Source organism: Oncorhynchus tshawytscha, unplaced genomic scaffold, assembly GCF_018296145.1.
Source record: "Oncorhynchus tshawytscha isolate Ot180627B unplaced genomic scaffold, Otsh_v2.0 Un_contig_1324_pilon_pilon, whole genome shotgun sequence".
Taxonomy (NCBI): domain Eukaryota; kingdom Metazoa; phylum Chordata; class Actinopteri; order Salmoniformes; family Salmonidae; genus Oncorhynchus; species Oncorhynchus tshawytscha.
The window spans coordinates 80,001-100,917 of record NW_024609522.1 but is presented as its reverse complement, the minus strand read 5'-3'; the positions used below and the strand labels follow the sequence as shown (position 1 = coordinate 100,917).

The window sequence follows — 20,917 nt, the reverse complement described above, 5'->3', positions numbered from 1 at the left end:
TCACCTGCGGACTAAACTAAACTTGATTACAACGAACAGGCAGAATTTATCGCTGCTGCAGGTGACCGCTGGAATTCTTATAAAGCTACTAACAGGAGATTATATTCACCTGCGGGCTAAACTAAACTTGATTGCAACAAATAACCCACTTCGATAAAGTATCAGATCAGTTAATCTCTCATTGTTACTGTCAAGTGATTGTCATACCAGACAGCTGGTCTAGACTCTTTACCCCCCTCGAATACTTATTCGAATAGAAGAATATGGAAGTAGTAGGCCTACATTTCATTCAAATGTTTCACCTTAAATGGCAAAATAATATAATATATGCCATTCCAAATACCTTTAGAGACTACATTTTTATTTGATTAAACAAGTTGCCAATAGATTATATAACTCAATCCCTATTTACTTACATATTTTCAATGTGCACTGTCCAGGGATATTTGACCACCGATCTTGATAATGGATGACCATATCAGTCAATGTTCTTTTAAAGACAAATGTATTTCATGGATTAGGTATAAATTGGAAACGGATGAAATAAGAAGAGTAGGCTAAACCATCAACAATTTGTTTTCAGTTCATACAAGGTGTGGGGTAAATTCCCACAGTAGATTTGCCGTGGTAAAGGAGGAAATACTTGATTTCAGTAGGATGGGAATGATTATCATATAGATCAATTGCTCTTACTCTGTTCCTAAAGTAGGACTAAGTTGTTCCAATCAGAATACCAACCAGAGGGCAAAACAGTCTTGAAAAATGTTGGTTACAATCAAGACTAAAAGATAACCTCGGGCGCGGCAAAATCGCTTGCAAATAGAGATCGCCAGTTTGTAATCCTAAAAAACAGAAATGACTTACATCTGGTTGGTTCAGACATTCCTGTGTCAGAAATGACCTACCTCTGGTTGGTTCAGACATTCCTGTGTCAGAAATGACCTACCTCTGGTTGGTTCAGGCATTCCTGTGTCAGAAATGACCTACCTCTGGTTGGTTTAGGCATTCCTGTGTCAGAAATGACCTACCTCTGGTTGGTTTAGACATTCCTGTGTCAGAAATGACCTACCTCTGGTTGGTTTAGACATTCCTGTGTCAGAAATGACCTACCTCTGGTTGGTTCAGACATTCCTGTGGGGGAAATGACCTACCTCTGGTTGGTTCAGACATTCCTGTTTCAGAAATGACCTACCTCTGGTTGGTTCAGACATTCCTGTGTCAGAAATGACCTACCTCTGGTTGGTTCAGCCATTCCTGTTTCAGAAATGACCTACCTCTGGTTGGTTTAGCCATTCCTGTGTCAGAAATGACCTACCTCTGGTTGGTTCAGCCATTCCTGTGTCAGAAATGACCTACCTCTGGTTCGTTCAGCCATTACTGTGGGGGAAATTAATGAGGAAAGAATGAGGTTTTGGGATAAAGGTACAAATAAAATCTGAGGTTAACACATAATTAGGAGTTCTTATTTTACCTTTACTTAATTAGGCAAGTCTTAAGAACAAATTCAAACAATGGCTGCCTGCCCCGGGCAAACCCTAATGGCACTGGGCCAATTACGTTCCAGCCCCCTGCCCATCCGCTCAAGAAAGAATCGGTCAGCAGGTGGATCTAGTTGATGATCCCTGGTATAAGATCTCTTAAATCTGTGTTTACCATGGACCTTATGTTCGGCGTTTATCCCCCCCAAAAACGATAATTTCTCAATAGGCTTTGGCCAACAAGTAATGGTGGAGTTAGTGCCTACAAAAAGTCACCATTACTATTGCTCTCTATGTTGGTTGCAAGTGAGTTTAGCTGTGCAGGTGATTTTAGCGTGTATTGATGGTTTAATGAGAAATCAGCTGGTATTAATCTGGTGGCTTTCCATGGTTGCAATTGGCCCCACGAGTCTTGCCAATGACTTTTAGGATGTGTGAACTAGTTACCCTCTACTGTCCTCCTAGAAAAAGTTAAGGAGTTGAATGGTACAAAATGTTAAATTAGGACGTTTTATGCTGTTAGAATGTTTCATAAACTACACTCTTAGAAAAAAAAGGTGCTATCTAGAACCTTAAATGGTTATTTGGCTGTCCCCATAGGAGAACCCTTTGAAGAACCCTATTTGGTTCCAGGTTGAACCCTTTTAAGACCTGGAAGTATGTAGAACCAATCAGAGGTTGGGTATTCCGGGGCTATGACTTCTTAAGTGCTACTCTGAGCTATTTCAATATATAATTGGGCAGCTATGTCATCTTAAGTGCTTCTCTGAGCTATAGCAATATATAATGGGAAGCTTTGCCTTCTTAACTTCTTCTCTGAGCTATAACAATATATAATGGGAAGCTTTGCCTTCTTAACTTCTTCTCTGAGCTATAACAATATATAATGGGAAGCTTTGCCTTCTTAACTTCTTCTCTGAGCTATAGCAATATATAATGGGAAGCTTTGCCTTCTTAACTTCTTCTCTGAGCTATAGCAATATATAATGGGAAGCTTTGCCTTCTTAACTGCTTCTCTGAGCTATAACAATATATAATGGAAGCTTTGCCTTCTTAACTGCTTCTCTGAGCTATAACAATATATAATGGGAAGCTTTGCCTTCTTAACTGCACTTGAAAAGGCATTAACCCTTTAATGAATGAAAAGTGAAATACTTGAAGCATAGCAATAGTAATGATGAAAATAGCCTAAATATAACAATGATGATAATGGTAGTAATAATAACAACATAAAATGTGTTGAATAGTAATACGGTCCTTGTTGATTATTATGATGATTATACATATTATTGTGTTGTTTAGAACTTATAAATCAATAATGGCATTTTGCATGTGTAATAAATAAGGTCATCATGACAAAACAGGAAGTAAAATATCGACCTACAGGGCACACACTGCCAGTATCTGCTGGTTTCTCAATGACACAAGTTCAAGAGAAAATCATTCTGTTCAGATTGTGCTTTTATAGAATCAAAATCAGAAATAATTCAGATTCCATGCAGTATTTTACTGAATGGGCGTTTTCCTGTCATTAAATATGAAGTGTTTCCCTGAGATAAATGTGTGGATTGCTGTTTCGGTAGGTTAGTAAACATGTTCAGTGTGATATAAAGTTCGTGGGAAGAGTTGAAAGTTTGAGAGAAGAAAGGTGGATGTTGCGCCTTTAAGAGTTAAGAAACTTGAAACCATGTTTGCGCAACAATCAGTGCGGCTCACAGCCGCCAAAGTGTCTAGACTGGCACATGATGGGAATCAACCAATGGCTCCAGAGCTTTCCTGGGGCCCCCGTGTGTGTACGGGCGAGTGTATCCGAAAAGAATAGCAGAGAGTGGCAGCAAAGTAATTCAAGTTTTCCTTTAAACCACTCCTGAGTCTTGAATCGGAGTAGCTACATCTGCATCCGTATGTTTGAGCAGCATAAAAACTCAATCTAAACTTTTTATTTCGGGGTTGCAAACGGATTATTCTACACTACGGTGGAAAATAACATTGGAATCTGAATGCGGCAAGGATTATTTGGGATTATTTCGTGGTGAAGCAACTCCATCGATGTGCCGTCAGAAGGATTCTCAAGCGAAGGATTTAACCAAGGCTGCTCAAAGTCCAAGAAAAAAAACGAACTATTTTGCTGTCGTTTCATGTGGTAGCTACAGTGTAGTTATTGGAGGAATAATAATGGTATAGCCTATGAATTGCTGCTCGGAAGATAGTCTTGGGGAATTGTGTTGCCTCTGTAAAGACAAACGTTTTCATTGAGTTGGTAGACTATATGGTTGTAGGATATAACAGACCAGTAAATGCATGTATGTCGCATTCTGTTTTGTTGTGTAATCTCGTTACATTTGACTTTGTTTAATGCAACATACAACCGTAAATTACATTCTAATGCTGCGAGTTAGTCATAAATCTACGACCCCCGGCTGCGCATGTAGTGCGCGCCGTTTACAAAACATTAATGTTGTGCGGAGACCATAAATCAATGTGGAATCCTCACAGACCTGGACGGGAACAATACGACACATCCAAAACTGTTTAAATTGTCGTATGTTCAGGTCGAAACGCTCAGGTCTTATACGGCGACTCTGGAGAAGCCGTTTAGTCCCAGACAGAGACGGGGGAGATGGGAGAAGCAAACGAAGCGAGGAGTTTCGGGACGGTTCGTGTGGCAGTAACCCAGAAAAAATTCCCAAAACGGAGCTCGGGTCGGTGACCCGTGCCTCGCCATCTCTGGGAACTTTCGACGAAGTGTGCAACACAGACCTCACGGACAGCGCAGAGTCGGCGCCGGGGGACAATTCGGACCATGGTCAGGGGGATGCCATGTGTGTCCCCGTCCCTCATCACCGAGGCTCTCATCCAGAACACGAGAATGACAGTAGAACGGTTACTTGCTGTTTGTTTCGAGACAGGGATCCTAGACCTCGGAGCCCCGTCTTGACCCGGGGTATTCGAAACTCTAGCTCCCGCGATGGAGGTATCCTCACGGGACGGGAGGTGAATACTGGCTCGGTGGCCGAGCTAGAACTCAAGAACGTTACCTATGCTATTTTGAAAAGACTCAAGGAGAAACCGCTGGATGCCTTGTTGGAGGCGGTGGAGTCGAAAGGAGGGATGCCCAGTGACTGTGTTCTGGTACCCCAGACGGAGCTGCGTTTAGGTGGCCACTCGACATCTCCCCCATTTCTGCTCTGTAAACTCTACCGATGGACTGACCTACACCACTCGACTCAACTCAAAGCGCTGTGCCACTGTCAAAGCTTCCGGGCATTGGACAGCAGCGAAACGGTGTGCTGTAACCCCTATCACTACAGTCTCTTGTGTGGGCCAGGTAGGACATCTGAGATTGGTTACAATCACACACTTTTACCCCCTTCTACACAAATCAAATCTGTATAAATTGAAAGGGTCTATTTTTTTAGATAGGTTTACGCACAAGTGCGCATAGTGAAGCTACACGTATAGATGCTTTTCAAACGTGATAACCAAGCACTGCGTGCCAATAGCGATGCCAAAAAGGTAGGCCCACATTCTACCTGAAGTCTGGAGGATGGTGAAAGATGGGACTCATTAGAAGGCCAGGCTGCGCTAAAGGTGTCCACCGTATGCGAGGTGAAATTAAAACGCGTTATACAGTCACAAAGCCAATTAATAATCACTTAGGGTTATACTTCTCTGCGATTAAGTGAGACATACTTGTACCCTTGAAGTTTTGTTGATTGCGCATTGTTGTAAATATTTGGTTGCTTAGCCAATGCGCGGGAGTTAACATTTTCTAGCGAATTGTATGATTACAGCAACTGAATTCCAACTGTTGGAAGTGTAGCTAGTATACTCTCCCTCAAAAACAACACTGTACACACACTCACACAGAGCTAGAGGGAAAGGGAGAGCTTGAGTTATAATGTATTTGCAGCAAATATTTCTCTGCTAAGTACTCAACAACATATTCCTTTATGTTTTAGTTCATGATATCGATTATATTCATTTGTTTAGTTTTTACGTTATCCATTCGAAGATCGCTCTGAAGTAGCGCTTTGAAAGGCTCGTTTTACTTCCCTAGGAGGTCCCCCTCTTGCTATTTAGGTGAAGGAGTGGTGATAATATACAGTTTGCATACTGCTGGCGCCAGGCTGACTAGCTGGGTATCTCACTGACTGAGTACTCCAGCAATTACTGCCTCCACTCTTAAAGAACCCGCAGCCATTATATCCACTCCGTTCCCATGGACTGTTTCTTTGTCCCAGACAACTATTTCGACAGTTCACCATTAGCTTCCTTGGTTTTATATATGGAAAATGCCCTTTGACAACATGTAGCCTACTTTTCTTTTGTGTTCTTTATTTATAGCCGTTTAATTAGGACCTGAAAACATATTTTATATGTGATGTAATTACGTTTTTAGTTATGAACCGTTGGAAGTGCTTATTCAATAGAGTTGTGGAGGTCTCATCTTTTATTCTATATTCTGTCTGAATAATTGTAAGTTGATCCGCCCATTCAACCATCAACTGCTTCTTTTTTACTGACATATGCAGATTGCTGTCTGTGTTTTCCCAGTAATCCATGTTACTTATGATTTCATATAGTAACAGATTATTCTCTGATACCTAACTATGTACTTCTATGCAGTACCAAGCATCTAAGACACATATTTTGTATTTCAGAATCACCACCACCCCCCTACTCACGACTATCTCCCTCAGATGAACACAAGCCACTGGGTAAGTCAGGAAGCAACAGTCATGCCCCCCCCTCAGCAACAGTAAGCCACAGAGATATCTGCTAAATTCACAAGTGGTTTCACTGTAATGGAGTTTTGGTAGCATTTTACTTCCCAGCACAGTTTTGTTTTGTTTTTTTAAAGTAATTATATATTTATTAATAATATAACATTTATATAGTTGTGAAAAACTAAAAGTAATTACATCTTGTTCCCACTTCATCCAGGCTGTATTACAACCGGCCGTGATTGGGAGTCCAATAGGGCGGCTCACAAATGGCCCAGCGTTGTCCGGGTTTGGCCGGTGTAGGCCGTCATTGTAAATAAGAATTTGTCCTTAACTGACTTGCCTAGTTAAATAAAGGTTAAATAAATATATACCATGGGTGCCCAAGAGGTGCAGTGGTCTAAGGCGCTGCATCTCAGTGCAGGATGTGTCACTACAGTCCCTGGTTTGATTCCAGGCTGCATCACATCTGGCCATGATTGGGAGTCCCATAGGGCAGTGCACAATTGGCCCAGCGTGGTCCGGGTTTGGCCGGTGTTTGTTCTTAACTGACTTGCCTAGTTAAATGAAAATAAATACCATTGTCTCCTGACTGGTGTAGTGGTCTAAGGCACTGCATCTCAGTGCAGGATGTGTCACTACAGTCCCTGGTTTGATTCCTGGCTGTTTCACATCTGGCCATGATTGGGAGTCTCATAGGGCGGCGCACAATTTTCACAGAATCGTCCGGGTTTGGCCAGGGAAGGCTGTCATTGTAAATAAGAATTTATTCTTAACTGACTTGCCTAGTTAAATAAAGGTCAAAAAAATAAAAATCTAAGTTATACCCCTTATTTTCTGTGCTGGAAAATGAAGTGTTACTGAGCTGAAATGTCGGGTCTTTACCTCAAAGTTAGTCATGTGCCAGTACATTATTCCTGTTACCGAGCTGAAATGTAGGGTCTTTACCTCAAAGTTAGTCATGTGCCAGTACATTATTCCTGCTACCGAGCTGAAATGTAGGGTCTTTACCTCAAAGTTAGTCATGTGCCAGTACATTATTCCTGCTACCAAGCTGAAATGTCGGGTCTTTACCTCAAAGTTAGTCATGTGCCAGTACATTATTCCTGCTTTCACATGCCTTCTCCTGCTTCAAATTCATTTTGTATTCTCCTCACACCTCTCTTTGAGGAACATGGCATTATAGTAGGACCACAACACAACGCTCTCTGGACAGTAGTTAACGCCGAAGTCTATGGTTACAATGGTTTCCATGGAGCTCCGGATTTCACTCCCCTGTCATGTTCTGTCCTTTGCAGAACTATCAGATTCAACACTTTCAACACTGTCGTACACTGAAACTGTGGCCCCCCACTCCCCCGACGTCGCACCAAGACTCTTCTCAGGTGAGACGCTACTGTCAACCAGCTTCCATGCTCCAGACTTATTACCACGGAATGCTAGGCCAACATTAGCATTGGGGGCTATTGATTTAGCGTTCAGTCCATTGATAGAAAGAGTGACATAGTTTAACACAAAATGGACTTATTTCATTCCTTTATTGTTTGTTTGGGATGGGGTTTTATTGTTGGTTAATATAATGTTGGAATACAGTAGTAGATTATATACATTTTACTTCATGTCTAGTCTGGTTGGTGCTGTGCTGTGCACTATTGTTTGTGGAGTTCACTCCTAACCAATCATTCTGATCACATAGGGAAGCAGTGTGTTACTGATAGAGAGATCTGATAGGGGTATGAGTACATCTGCCATGCATTACTCATGTTTGTATTCAGATGAAACCCTGATGAACACAGCTTAGCTGTCCAAACTTTGGTTAAATAAATCATTGCATCGGAGCCATTAGAGTGATGATGCTTTTCCTTTCATTATCTACTGTGTTCATTAGGCTCCAAATGGAAGAAACTACACTGAAACAGGGAGGGACTGACTGAAATGGACCAATAAGAAATTAATGTTTCAGGTTTTCTGTCGCAAAACATTTTGCTACGGTGTGCCTGCCCTGAAAGCAAACAACACAGTTCTTTTTAGTATGAGCACCCTAAAGGCAAAGAGGAGTGTTGAACACAGGAGTAGTGCCCCCCCTAAAGGCAAAGAGGAGTTTAGAACACTGGAGTAGTGCCCCCCTAAAGGCAAAGAGGAGTGTTGAACACAGGAGTAGTGCCCCCCTAAAGGCAAAGAGGAGTGTTGAACACAGGAGTAGTGCCCCCGTAAAGGCAAAGAAGGGTGTTGAACACAGGAGTAGTGCCCCCTAAAGGCAAAGAGGAGTGTTGAACACAGGAGTAAAAGGCAAGGAAGTGTTAGAACACGGGTAGTAGCCCCCTCCCCCTAAAAGGCAAAGAGGAGTATAGAACACAGGAGTAGTGCCCCCTAAAGGCAAAGAGGAGTATTGAACACAGGAGTAGTGCCCCCCAAAGAGGAGTGTTGAACCCCCCCTAAAGGCAAAGAGAGGAGTGTTGAACATGGTAACACAGGAGTAGTGCCCCCCCCTAAAGGCAAAGAGGAGTGTTGAACACAGGAGTAGTGCCCCCCCCTAAAGGTAAAGAGGAGTATAGAACACAGGAGTAGTGTCCCCCCCCTAAAGGCAAAGAGGAGTATAGAACACAGGAGTAGCCCCCTAAAGGCAAAGAGGAGTATTGAACACAGGAGTAGTGCCCCCCCCCTAAAGGTAAAGAGGAGTGTAGAACACAGGAGTAGTGCCCCCCTAAAGGCAAAGAGGAGTATAGAACACAGGAGTAGCCCCCCCTAAAGGCTAAAGGAAACAGAGGAGTATAGAACACGGGAGTAACATAGAACACTGAGTAGCCCCCTAAAGGCAAAGAGGAGTATAGAACACTGGAGTAGTGCCCCCCTAAAGGTAAAGAGGAGTATAACACTGAACACAAAGGGAGTAGCCCCCCCCCTAAAGGTAAAGAGGAGTATAGAACACAGGAGTAGTGCCCCCCCTAAAGGCAAAGAGGAGTAAAGGTAAAGAGGAGTATAGAACACAGGAGTAGCCCCCCCCTAAAGGTAAGAGGAGTATAGAACACTGGAGTAGTGCCCCCTAAAGGTAAAGAGGAAAGTATAGAACACAGGAGTAGTGCCCCCCTAAAGGTAAAGAGGAGTATAGAACACAGGAGTAGTGCCCCCCAAAGGTAAAGAGGAGTATAGAACACGGAGTAGCCCCCCCTAAAGGTAAAGAGGAGTATAGAACACGGGAGTAGCCCCCCCTCTAAAGGAAACAGAGGAGTATAGAACACGGGAGTAGCCCCCCTAAAGGAACAAAGGTAAGAACAGAGTAGAGTAATAGGAGTATAGAACACGGGAGTAGCCCCCCCCCCCTAAAGGTAAAGAGGAAGTATAGAACACGGAGTAGCCCCCCTAAAGGTAAAGAGGAGTATAGAACACAGGGAGTAGCCCCCCCTAAAGGTAAAGAGGAGTATAGAACACGGGAGTAGCCCCCCCCCTAAAGGTAAAGAGGAGTATAGAACACGGGAGTAGCCCCCCCCCCTAAAGGTAAAGAGGAGTATAGAACACGGAGTAGCCCCCCCTAAAGGTAAAGAGGAGTATAGAACATGGGAGTATGCCCCCCCCAAAGGTAAAGAGGAGTATAGAACACGGGAGTAGCCCCCCTAAAGGTAAAGAGAAGTATAGAACACGGGAGTAGCCCCCCTCTAAAGGAACAGAGGAGTATAGAACACGGGAGTAGACCCCCCCCTAAAGAGGAGTATAGAACACAGGGGTAGTGTCCCCCCTAAAGGTAAAGAGGAGTATAGAACACGGGTAGCCCCCCCCTAAAGGAACAGAGGAGTATAGAACACGGGAGTAGCCCCCTCCCCCTAAAGGTAAAGAGGAGTATAGAACACGGGAGTAGCCCCCCCCCCTAAAGGTAAAGAGGAGTATAGAACACAGGAGTAGCCCCCCCTAAAGGTAAAGAGGAGTATAGAACACAGGCCCCCCTAAAGGTAGCCCCCCCCCTAAAGGTAAAGAGGAGTATAGAACACGGGAGTAGCCCCCCCCTAAAGGTAAAGAGGAGTATAGAACACGGGAGTAGCCCCCCCTAAAGGTAAAGAGGAGTATAGAACACAGGAGTAGCCCCCCCCCTAAAGGTAAAGAGGAGTATAGAACACAGGAGTAGCCCCCCCCTAAAGGTAAAGAGGAGTATAGAACACGGGAGTAAAAGGTAAAGAGGAGTATAGAACACCCCCCCTAAAGGTAAAGAGTAGCCCCCCCCTAAAGGTAAAGAGGAGTATAGAACACGGGAGTAGCCCCCCTAAAGGTAAAGAGGAGTATAGAACACGGGAGTAGCCCCCTAAAGGTAAAGAGGAGTATAGAACACGGGAGTAGCCCCCCTAAAGGTAAAGAGGAGTATAGAACACGGGAGTAGCCCCCCTAAAGGTAAAGAGGAGTATAGAACACGGAGTAGCCCCCCCCCTAAAGGTAAAGAGGAGTATAGAATACGGGAGTGCCCCCCTCTAAAGGTAAAGAGGAGTATAGAACACGGGAGTAGCCCCCCCCCCTAAAGGTAAAGAGGAGTATAGAACACAGGAGTAGCCCCCCTAAAGGTAAAGAGGAGTATAGAACACGGGAGTAGCCCCCCTAAAGGTAAAGAGGAGTATAGAATACGGGAGTGCCCCCCACCCCCCCTAAAGGTAAAGAGGAGTATAGAACACAGGAGTGCCCCCTAAAGGTAAAGAGGAGTATAGAACACGGAGTAGCCCCCCCCCCTAAAGGTAAAGAGGAGTATAGAACACGGAGTGCCCCCCCTACCGTAAAGGTAAAGAGGAGTATAGAACACGGGAGTAGCCCCCCCTAAAGGTAAAGAGGAGTATAGAACACGGGAGTAGCCCCCCTAAAGGTAAAGAGGAGTATAGAATACGGGAGTGTCCCCCCTACCGTAAATGTATAGAGGAGTATAGAATACGGGAGTAGCCCCCCTAAAGGTAAAGAGGAGTATAGAATACGGGAGTGCCCCCCTACCGTAAATGTATAGAGGAGTATAGTGTGCAAGTATCAACACGCTATGAGCCATAAATCAGGGTCAATGCGGACAAGGAGCATGGGGGATGGAAAGTGGAAACCCAATTCCCAGAATTCCTTGTTTATGAGGTGGGGTTGCTTGTTATTTATTGGCCTTGCCAGTTGTCGACCACTGTACATGTTTTCAAGGACATGCTCATGTTATTAACAAAGAAAGTTACTCCAGGTGATAAGAAAATATAGAACCATGTTGGGAAACTGGCCTACTGTCAATACTAGAACTGGCCCACATATTGCTTTTCACTGACACATCATCAGCGACCAGACAAGCACCCACAACATAAGCAGCTGAGCTTCTTGTTGCCATCTATGGAAATGAGGTCCAGATGAGGAGACCTGACCTCAGGGGTCTCCGCAATACTTCCATGATCATTTTACTCTTCTCTTTAAAAAGTCACACAAAAGTCAACGCAACCAGGAACATTGTATGCTAAGCAACAGCATATTTCTGAAATTCATTTCACTTGAGTTCGCAGCCCAAACACACACCCTCCAAAACTAGCCTAAGGTATATTGTCCCCCCCCCCATCTAAATGTTTGCATAAATGGGCAAACTCTGCAGTTAATGAAGTTATTATGTTGTGCTTTACTCCCTCTGTTGAAAGCCTATTAAGACCAACCAAAGAGAGGGCCACATAATGCTCCTATTGTGAAAGTCGGATGGAGGGGGTCTCCTACAATCTAGATGCCACAGCAATGTAGCTATGTTCTCACTCTTTCTCTCTGCCCCCCCCTCTCTCTCTCTCTCTCTGTCTTTCTCTGTCTCTCCCTCCCCCCTCTCTCTCTGTCTCTCCCCCTCCCTCCCTCTCTCTCCTCTCCCTCCTTCCCTCCCTCTTTCTCCCTCTCCCTCCCCCCCTCCCTCCCCTCCCTCCCTCCCCCCCTCTCTCTCCCCATCCCCACTCCCTCTCTCTCCCCATCCCCCTCTCTCTCACTTTTTCTCCTTCTCCCTCTCTCTCCCCATCCCCACTCCCTCTCTCCCCGGCCCCCTCTCCCACTCTCTCCCCATCCCCCTCTCTCACTCCCTCTCTCTCCCCATCCCCCTCTCCTTCTCCCTCTCTCTCCCCGTCCCCTCTCCCACTCCCCCCAACTCTCCCCCTGTTACCCTCTCCCACTCTCTCCCCATCCCCCTCTCTCACTCCCTCTCTCTCCCCATCCCCCTCTCCCACTCCCTCTCTCTCTTCCCTCAAATCCCTCCATTCCTCTGGGTAATTGAGCAGTGGAAGGGGGTTGGCATTTTGTAAAGCAGAGTGGAGCAGAGCTCTGGTAAGAGGGGCTTTGGGGGGCTGGCTAGCAGGGCTGGCTGCAGCAGGAAACAGTCCCCTCTGGTTGAAACTCGAGTCCTGTTTGTTTACGCTGGGGGTCCTTGTAGTGCGGAGAGAGACCGCAGACTCACTCCATCAAACTCCCTGCCCAGCTCGTGGGGTGTTGAAAGGTGAACTAGCGTTATGTCCAACCTATCTTCAGCCGACTGTTTGTTCATAGCCAATCAAAACAGCCCTGAAAGCCCCGCCATGAGCCCCCATAGTCGTTCAGTTAGTTAGTGTGTTGTGTGTCGTTCCCAAACTCTTTACTCCCCAAGTGTTTCTTTCTGTTGTTACTGTTTCCAGGAATCATGGCACATTCCCTAGCTACTGTTGGTTCTACAAACTCCAACACTTTTAGCTTCCTTCTGAATCTGCTGAAAGTGGACTTTTGGGGGAGAGGGTGAGGTTAACATTTCTGATTCAAAGTGAGTGCATTCACTCCTGTCAATCCACAATGTTGATGTTGGTTGTAATTTGTAGCAGGCACACAGAGCCAGTGACCCAGAGATAACTAAGGGAGGGCTTCTCCTATTGTTGGCCAGGAGAGTTGAGTGGAAATGGAAAGATCAATTTACCAAAGGTCGTCTGTGTGGTCCCTTCACTGCCCCGCCCCCCAGGCTGGATCAAATGACAGGAGGGGGAATAAGGAAGGAGTGCAGCAGGCACACAAATGTTTTCATTCCTCAACGTTTAAAGGTCAAATTAAATCAACCTATTCAGAACTTCTTCTTTTTTAAATTCAGCCTCAGTTTAGTTTCTCTGTATGGATTAGATTATTGTGAAATCATTTCTCTTTATACTTTACAAATGATCAGTTTGACTACATTCACAAAGGTTGTGATTTAAGGTGTAAAAAAAGAATGGTTGCATTTGGTTGAATAATCTATGATCTCTTCTCTTTATTCATCTTAAAACAGTTGTTGTGAAGGCCTTGCAGCAGACAGGGTGTGGTGCATACATTCTACACAGACCTTTATCATTCCATCACTTAACGTAACCTGAAAACACACGCCAAAATGGCCCTTGCTTTACAAATGGAAGTGTCAACTGGAAGCTTTTAGGGCTTTTAAGGGGCCAGCTAGCGAGCGAGCTATCTCTACCTTCAGTCTAAGGTCTGTAAATAACACAGGGGTAGACCGCGTGTCACAGGCCTGTTTGTCGTTAAGGCCTCATGCATGGGAAAGCCAGGGCAATGCCTTGTGTGAGACGCTCAGGAATGTCTGTCTGAATGACTTGGTGGAGATAACATCGGCGCTGAGGACTCTCATAGGGGTTCTACCAGGACACAGGCTAACTCAGCACTCTACACAAAAACACTATCAAGGAAGAGATCTATTGAACTTGATGTGGAGACTAGAGGCATAAGCAGAGCATACCAGCTCAACCCTTTTTTCCTACCGAAGGTAATGGGGGACCATGTAAGATCAGGCAGATTATCAGGGTAGGACCGTTTGATGTTGATTCACGAAGGTAACTATATTTGTTGCGTGTTGCTTCTTCAAAGTGGAAGAGCATAAAAGAGAGATTCCACTGCTGGTGGTATTGCATTGAGACATAACGTGTCTAACTGGCTACATCTAAAAATGAATTGGCTTCCTCTCCTTGCCTCCTCTCTATATTATCCACTGACCTACACAAAGCCCAGATAGTTCAAGGTAATTATGCTGCATGAGCTTCCCGTACTGTTCTGACCTATCCTGGATCCTGTCCTGGATCCTATCCTGGATCCAAGCTAGCTGCTTTACAGTAATGAGACTGGGTATGAGTTGCACTCTAGTCTTGAGGTTAGGTGAGTGGACCCACTTCCTCTTTGCCCACCCTCCCAAATCCTATTTTTTGCGGCTTGTTGGTTTAAGCGGTGCGAGGAGGACTCAGTCAAACAACATCCTGCTTCAGAGCCCCTGTCTGCTCTTGTACCCGCGCCAGGCCATGAATTGGCCCTTTGACTGTGGGGGCACGGCACTGGAATGCTGGGAAGAGAAGAGGGGGGGCCAGAGTGTTTCAGAAACAAGGAGAGGATGGTGGGGAGGAGGGGTTGGTCGAGAGTTACAGGTGGTACGTGTTCGAACGTATCGCCGTCAGGACAAGGTTTTGTAGAAATCCGTGTGTGTGTTTTCTATGCTGTGACTGACGCGCTACATTCTCAGCTACATTTCCAGCCACACCAGGGCTGCACAATTCAAGTCTTTAAAGCCCATAGTCTGGTTTTAGCTGCCACTTAATGGATCCATACCTGAACTCCCTGGTATCAATTCATCTCTGATTAGAAGTCAAAGATGAAAATGTGCTACTACATACTAAAACCAGCATACTAAAGTGTCTGGGACCCTCGAGGGTCCCTACAGAAACATTATTCTTCCCATCTCAGGGTTCTCTGTTTGACCTGAAGCGATAGCATGTCCCTTTGACCTGAAGTGATAGCTTTGTCTCTTTGACCTGAAGCGATAGCTTTGTCTCTTTGACCTGAAGCGATAGCATTGTCCCTTTGACCTGAAGTGATAGCATGTCCCTTTGACCTGAAGTGATACCATGGTACCTTTTGACCTGAAGCGATAGCGTGGTCCCTTTGACCTGAAGCGATAGTGTTGTCCCTTTGACCTGAAGCGATAGCATGTCCCTTTGACCTGAAGCGATAGTGTTGTCCCTTTGACCTGAAGCGATAGCGGGGTCCCTTTGACCTGAAGCGATAGCGTGGTCCCTTTGACCTGAAGCGAAAGCGGGGTCCCTTTGACCTGAAGCGATAGCATGTCCCTTTGACCTGAAGCGATAGCGTTGTCCCTTTGACCTGAAGCGATAGCGTGGTCCCTTTGACCTGAAGCGATAGCATGGTCCCTTTGACCTGAAGCGATACCGTGGTCCCTTTGACCTGAAGCGATAGTGATATCCCTTTGACCTGAAGCGATAGTGTTGTCCCTTTGACCTGAAGCGATAGTGTTGTCCCTTTGACCTGAAGCGATAGTGTTGTCCCTTTGACCTGAAGCGATAGTGTTGTCCCTTTGACCTGAAGCGATAGTGTTGTCCCTTTGACCTGAAGCGATAGTGTTGTCCCTTTGACCTGAAGCGATAGTGTTGTCGCTTTGACCTGAAGCGATAGCGGGGTCCCTTTGACCTGAAGCGATAGTGTTGTCCCTTTGACCTGAAGCGATAGCGTGGTCCCTTTTACCTGAAGCGATAGCGTGGTCCCTTTGACCTGAAGCGATAGTGTTGTCCCTTTGACCTGAAGCGATAGTGTTGTCCCTTTGACCTGAAGCGATAGTGTTGTCCCTTTGACCTGAAGCGATAGCGTTGTCCCTTTGACCTGAAGGGATAGCGTTGTCCCTTTGACCTGAAGCGATAGGGGTCCCTTTGACCTGAAGCGACAGCGTTGTCCCTTTGACCTGAAGCGATAGGGGTCCCTTTGACCTGAAGCGACAGCGTTGTCCCTTTGACCTGAAGCGATAGCGTGGTCCCTTTGACCTGAAGCGATAGCGTGGTCCCTTTGACCTGAAGAAATAGCATGTCCCTTTGACCTGAAGCACAGCGTTGTCCCTTTGACCTGAAGCGATAGCGTTGTCCCTTTGACCTGAAGCGATAGCATGTCCCTTTGACCTGAAGCGATAGCATGTCCCTTTGACCTGAAGCGATAGCGTTGTCCCTTTGACCTGAAGCGATAGCATGTCCCTTTGACCTGAAGCGATAGCATGTCCCTTTGACCTGAAGCGATAGCGTGGTCCCTTTGACCTGAAGCGATAGCATGTCCCTTTGACCTGAAGCGATAGCGTTGCCCCTTTGACCTGAAGCGATAGCGTTGTCCCTTTGACCTGAAGCGATAGCATGTCCCTTTGACCTGAAGCGATAGCATGGTCCCTTTAACCTGAAGCGATAGCATGGTCCCTTTGACCTGAAGCGATAGCATGTCCCTTTGACCTGAAGCGATAGCGTTGTCCCTTTGACCTGAAGCGATAGCGTTGTCCCTTTGACCTGAAGCGATAGCATGGTCCCTGGCATGCGTACAACACTTCCTCTTATGCATGACTGAGACACATTAGAGTATGGAATTCAACATTAAGAGCTGGCCCATTAACCACTTGCCATTTCCTGAAATATTTTCCATGGCGGCTCTTTTTCACTGGGAGCTCATAGGTCCAGAGCTAGCAGCAGAGCTCTGGCTCACTGCTGCTTTCCACTACCTTTAGACTAGCACCACTACAGGGGTCTTTACAACTGGAAGCAGATGCCTTTCACTCTTCAACCACTGATTTAAAAGGATTTGATAGGTGAAAGCAGTATGGCTGAAATCTATCCAGTCCTTTTACCTAGCAGTAACCACTAGGCTACCTGCCGCCCTGAAGATGGTGAGGAAAGGAAGCCATTTTAGATTGGTCACAGCATATAGATGTGTCCACCTTTATGATGTCATGTCAGTCTATGAACAACCTGCCAGACAGACTTCCATTTGTAGTGATTCTCAGTGTTTCCAAGCGACCGTTTGGCATTTGCTGTTTTTTTGTCGAAGAAGCACGTTGGTGAATTTCACAAAGCAATGGAACACAGTTAAAAACTTGATTAAAAACCGGCAATGGTGAGCTTGTGGAATTTAGAGGTCAACAGACAGGAAGTGGGGATCATGGTTTGGTGTGTCATGTTGCATTTAGTTCTCTATCTCTCATGTTTTCTCCATTTCTCTGTATGTTACTACTAGAGGTCGACCGATTAATCGGAATGGCCGTTTAATTAGGGCCGATTACACGTTTTCAGAACAGTCGGAAATCTGTATTTTTGGACACCGATTTGGCTGATTTAAATAAATAAAAATGTACACCTTTATTTAATATTTATTTAACTAGGCAAGTCAGTTAAGAACACATTCTTATTTTCAATGACGGCCTAGGAACAGTGGGTTAACTGCCTCGTTCAGGGGCAGAACGACAGATTTTCACCTTGTCAGCTCAATCTTGCAACCTTACAGTTAACTAGTCCACCTGATTACATTGCACTCCACGAGGAGACTGCCTGTTACGCGAATGTAGTAAGCCAAGGTAAGTTGCTAGCTAGCATTAAACTTATCTTATAAAAAACAATCAATCAATCAATCATAATCACTAGTTAACTACACATGGTTGATGATATTACTAGTTTATCTAGCGTGTCCTGCGTTGCATATAATCGATGCGGTGCGTATCGTTGCTCCAACGTGTACATAACCATAAACATCAATGCCTTTCTTAAAATCAATACACAGAAGTATATATTTTTAAACCTGCATATTTAGCTAAAATAAATCCAGGTTAACAGGCTAAATGAACCATTTGAAATTGTGTCACTTCTCTTGCGTTCATTTTACGCAGAGTCAGTGTATATGCAACAGTTTGGGCCGCCTAATTTGCCAGAATTTTACGTAATTATGACATAACATTGAAGTTTGTGCAATGTAACAGGAATATTTAGACTTATGGATGCCACCCGTTAGATAAAATACGGAACGGTTACGTATTTCACTGAAAGAATAAACGTCTTGTTTTCGAGATGATAGTTTCCGGATTCGACCATATTAATGACCCAAGGCACGTATTTGTGTGTGTTATCATGTTATAACTAAGTCTATGATTTGATAGAGTCTGACGGAGCGATGTAGGCAGCAGCAGGCTCGTAAGCATTCATTCAAACAGCACTTTACTGCGTTTGCCATTAGCTGTTTATGACTTCAAGTCTATCAACTCCTGAGATGAGACTGGTGTAACCGATGTGAAATGGCTAGCTAGTTAGCGGGGTGCGCGCTAATAGCATTTCAAACGTTACTCGCTCTGAGAGTTGGAGTAGTTGTTCCCCTTGCTCTGCATGGGTAACGCTGCTTCGAGGGTGGCTGTTGTCGATGTGTTCCTGGTTCGAGCCGAGGTAGGAGCGAGGAGAGGGACGGAAGCTATATTGTTACACTGGCAATACTAAAGTGCCTATAAGAACATCCGATAGACAAAAGGTTAATGAAATACAGATGGTATAGAGAGAAATAGTCCTATAATTCCTATAATAACTACAACCTAAAACTTCTTACCTGGGAATATTGAAGACTCATGTTAAAAGGAACCACCAGCTTTCATATGTTCTCATGTTCTGAGCAAGGAACTGAAACGTTAGCTTTCTTACATGGCACATGTAAAAAACATACTCTCTCTCTCTCCTTCTCTCTCCATTTCTCTGTACGTTACTACCCTTACTCAGTCTCGCTCTCTCTCGCTCTCTCTCTCTCTCTCTCTCTCATTCTCTCTCTATTTCTCTGTATGTTACTATCTTTACTCAGTCTCCCTCTCTCCCTCTCCCTCTCTCTCTCTCTCTCTCTCTCTCTCTCTCTCTCTCTCTCTCTCTCCCTCTCACTCTCTCTCTCTCTCCTCTCTCTCCCGCTCTCCTCCCTCCATGTAGTCAGGCTGTCGCAATTTAAAATACGGTTTAAATTACAGGACTGGCTGTGGCTTTCCATCGTTCCGTCAGAGTTTTTGCCAACTCGCAATTTGCCTAATGGAAGCCTGCCATGCTGTTGAACCTAAAGATTATTTGCAGATGTTGACAGGCAATGACTTTATGAAATGTTGGAAATTGTCGCGTGTGCTTTTTGCAGGAACGGTTGGTTAAGTTGGGTTTGTTTGAGAGAAGTTCTGTTTGCCTTGTTTAAGGAAATACTAGCTCGCCGCGTTGTTGTTGAGTTGACTGTGTGTGTTTGCGCCCTAGAGACATACGGGGCGGTGTGTGTGTTTGTGTGTGTCTGCCTATGCGTGTGATTGCTTTCGTCAGTGTGTGTGTGTGTGTGTTCCTGCGCTGCGTGATGTGGTGGAAAGAGGCTACTTGAGACATCACGTTGACAGGAGCCATTTTTCTCATGCCTGGGCCAGATGGATAGGTGGGTGTAGGAGTTTCTCATGCCTGGGCCAGATGGATAGGTGGGTGTAGGAGTTTCTCATGCCTGGGCCAGATGGATAGGTGGGTGTAGGAATTTCTCATGCCTGGGCCAGATGGATAGGTGGGTGTAGGAGTTTCTCATGCCTGGGCCAGATGGATAGGTGGCTGTAGGAGTTTCTCATGCCTGGGCCAGATGGATAGGTGGGTGTAGGAGTTTTCATGCCTGGGCCAGATGGATAGGTGGGTGTAGGAGTTTCTCATGCCTGGGCCAGATGGATAGGTGGGTGTAGAAGTTTCTCATGTCTGGCCAGATGGATAGGTGGGTGTAGGAGTTTCTCATGCCTTGGCCAGATGGATAGGTGGGTGTAGGATTTTCTCATGCCTGGGCCAGATGGATAGGTGGGTGTAGGAATTTCTCATGCCTGGGCCAGATGGATAGGTGGGTGTAGGAGTTTCTCATGCCTGGGCCAGATGGATAGGTGGGTGTAGGAGTTTCTCATGCCTGGGCCAGATGGATAGGTGGCTGTAGGAGTTTCTCATGCCTGGGCCAGATGGATAGGTGGGTGTAGGAGTTTTCATGCCTGGGCCAGATGGATAGGTGGGTGTAGGAGTTTCTCATGCCTGGGCCAGATGGATAGGTGGGTGTAGAAGTTTCTCATGTCTGGCCAGATGGATAGGTGGGTGTAGGAGTTTCTCATGCCTTGGCCAGATGGATAGGTGGGTGTAGGAGTTTCGCATGCCTGGGCCAGATGGATAGGTGGGTGTAGGAGTTTCTCATGCCTGGGCCAGATGGATAGGTGGGTATAGTAGTTAAACAGAGGCTCCTCTCCTCACCACATCTCCATTCAGCTCTGACTGTAACTTACTGTGACACCCAGAGCTTTCAATGAAGGTGGTGTCTCCAAGTGATTCATCTGAAACCACATCCATTAGTGAGCCTCATGGACCATCCTGTAAAGTTGTACTTGACGAAATGATACTGCGCCGACATTCATACAGTATCTTGTCTGTGTCCAGCTCGTTAACAATCGCCCAAACGAAAGATAAACAGTCAGGGAACATGGGGAATTCCCCAAAACGATGACTAGAGGACTATGTTTGGCGGCGAGGAAATAATACCCATTTTCAGTGCGGCCCTCCAGACCTTGTTGAAGGCCAAATGCTGCCCCCGGGGCACAATGAGTTTGACACCCCTGCTTTAGAGGTTGTTTCTGGACAGGCCCTTACTTTCATTTAGAGTCTAACTGAAAACCATGTGAGAGGGACTGTGAGATGTCCGCCTCCTCCCCTTAACTGACCAGAGTAGGACGTGTTAGGGAAGAGGGCTTGTCCAGGAATGTGTAGGGTCTCAGCCTGTCCCCCTGCCCAACCCCCCTGGCCCTCAGCCTGTCCCCCTGCTCAACCCCCTGGTCCTCAGCCTGTCCCCCTGCCCAACCCCCTGGCCCTCAGCCTGTCCCCCTGCCCAACCCCCTGGCCCTTAGCCTGTCCCCCTGCCCAACCCCCTGGCCCTCAGCCTGTC

The 20,917-nt window shown here is 45.7% G+C and overlaps 1 protein-coding gene across 2 annotated transcripts in view; it reads left to right on the top strand.

Annotated features, from left to right (window-relative positions):
* Window positions 1-3,166: 3,166 nt before the first annotated feature.
* The window catches only part of LOC112240143 (mothers against decapentaplegic homolog 6-like), a 27,570-nt gene continuing 9,819 nt past the window's right edge, over window positions 3,167-20,917 (top strand). The window contains exons 1-3 of one of the 2 annotated variants that reach the window (XM_042315704.1): window positions 3,175-4,806; window positions 6,143-6,199; window positions 7,504-7,590. In XM_042315704.1, the coding sequence (XP_042171638.1) occupies window positions 4,023-4,806; window positions 6,143-6,199; window positions 7,504-7,590 (928 nt within the window). In that variant the 5' untranslated portion in view covers window positions 3,175-4,022. Of the gene's footprint in view, window positions 4,807-6,142; window positions 6,200-7,503; window positions 7,591-20,917 lie in introns of both variants that reach the window. The other variant, XM_042315705.1, reaches the window with a different exon arrangement.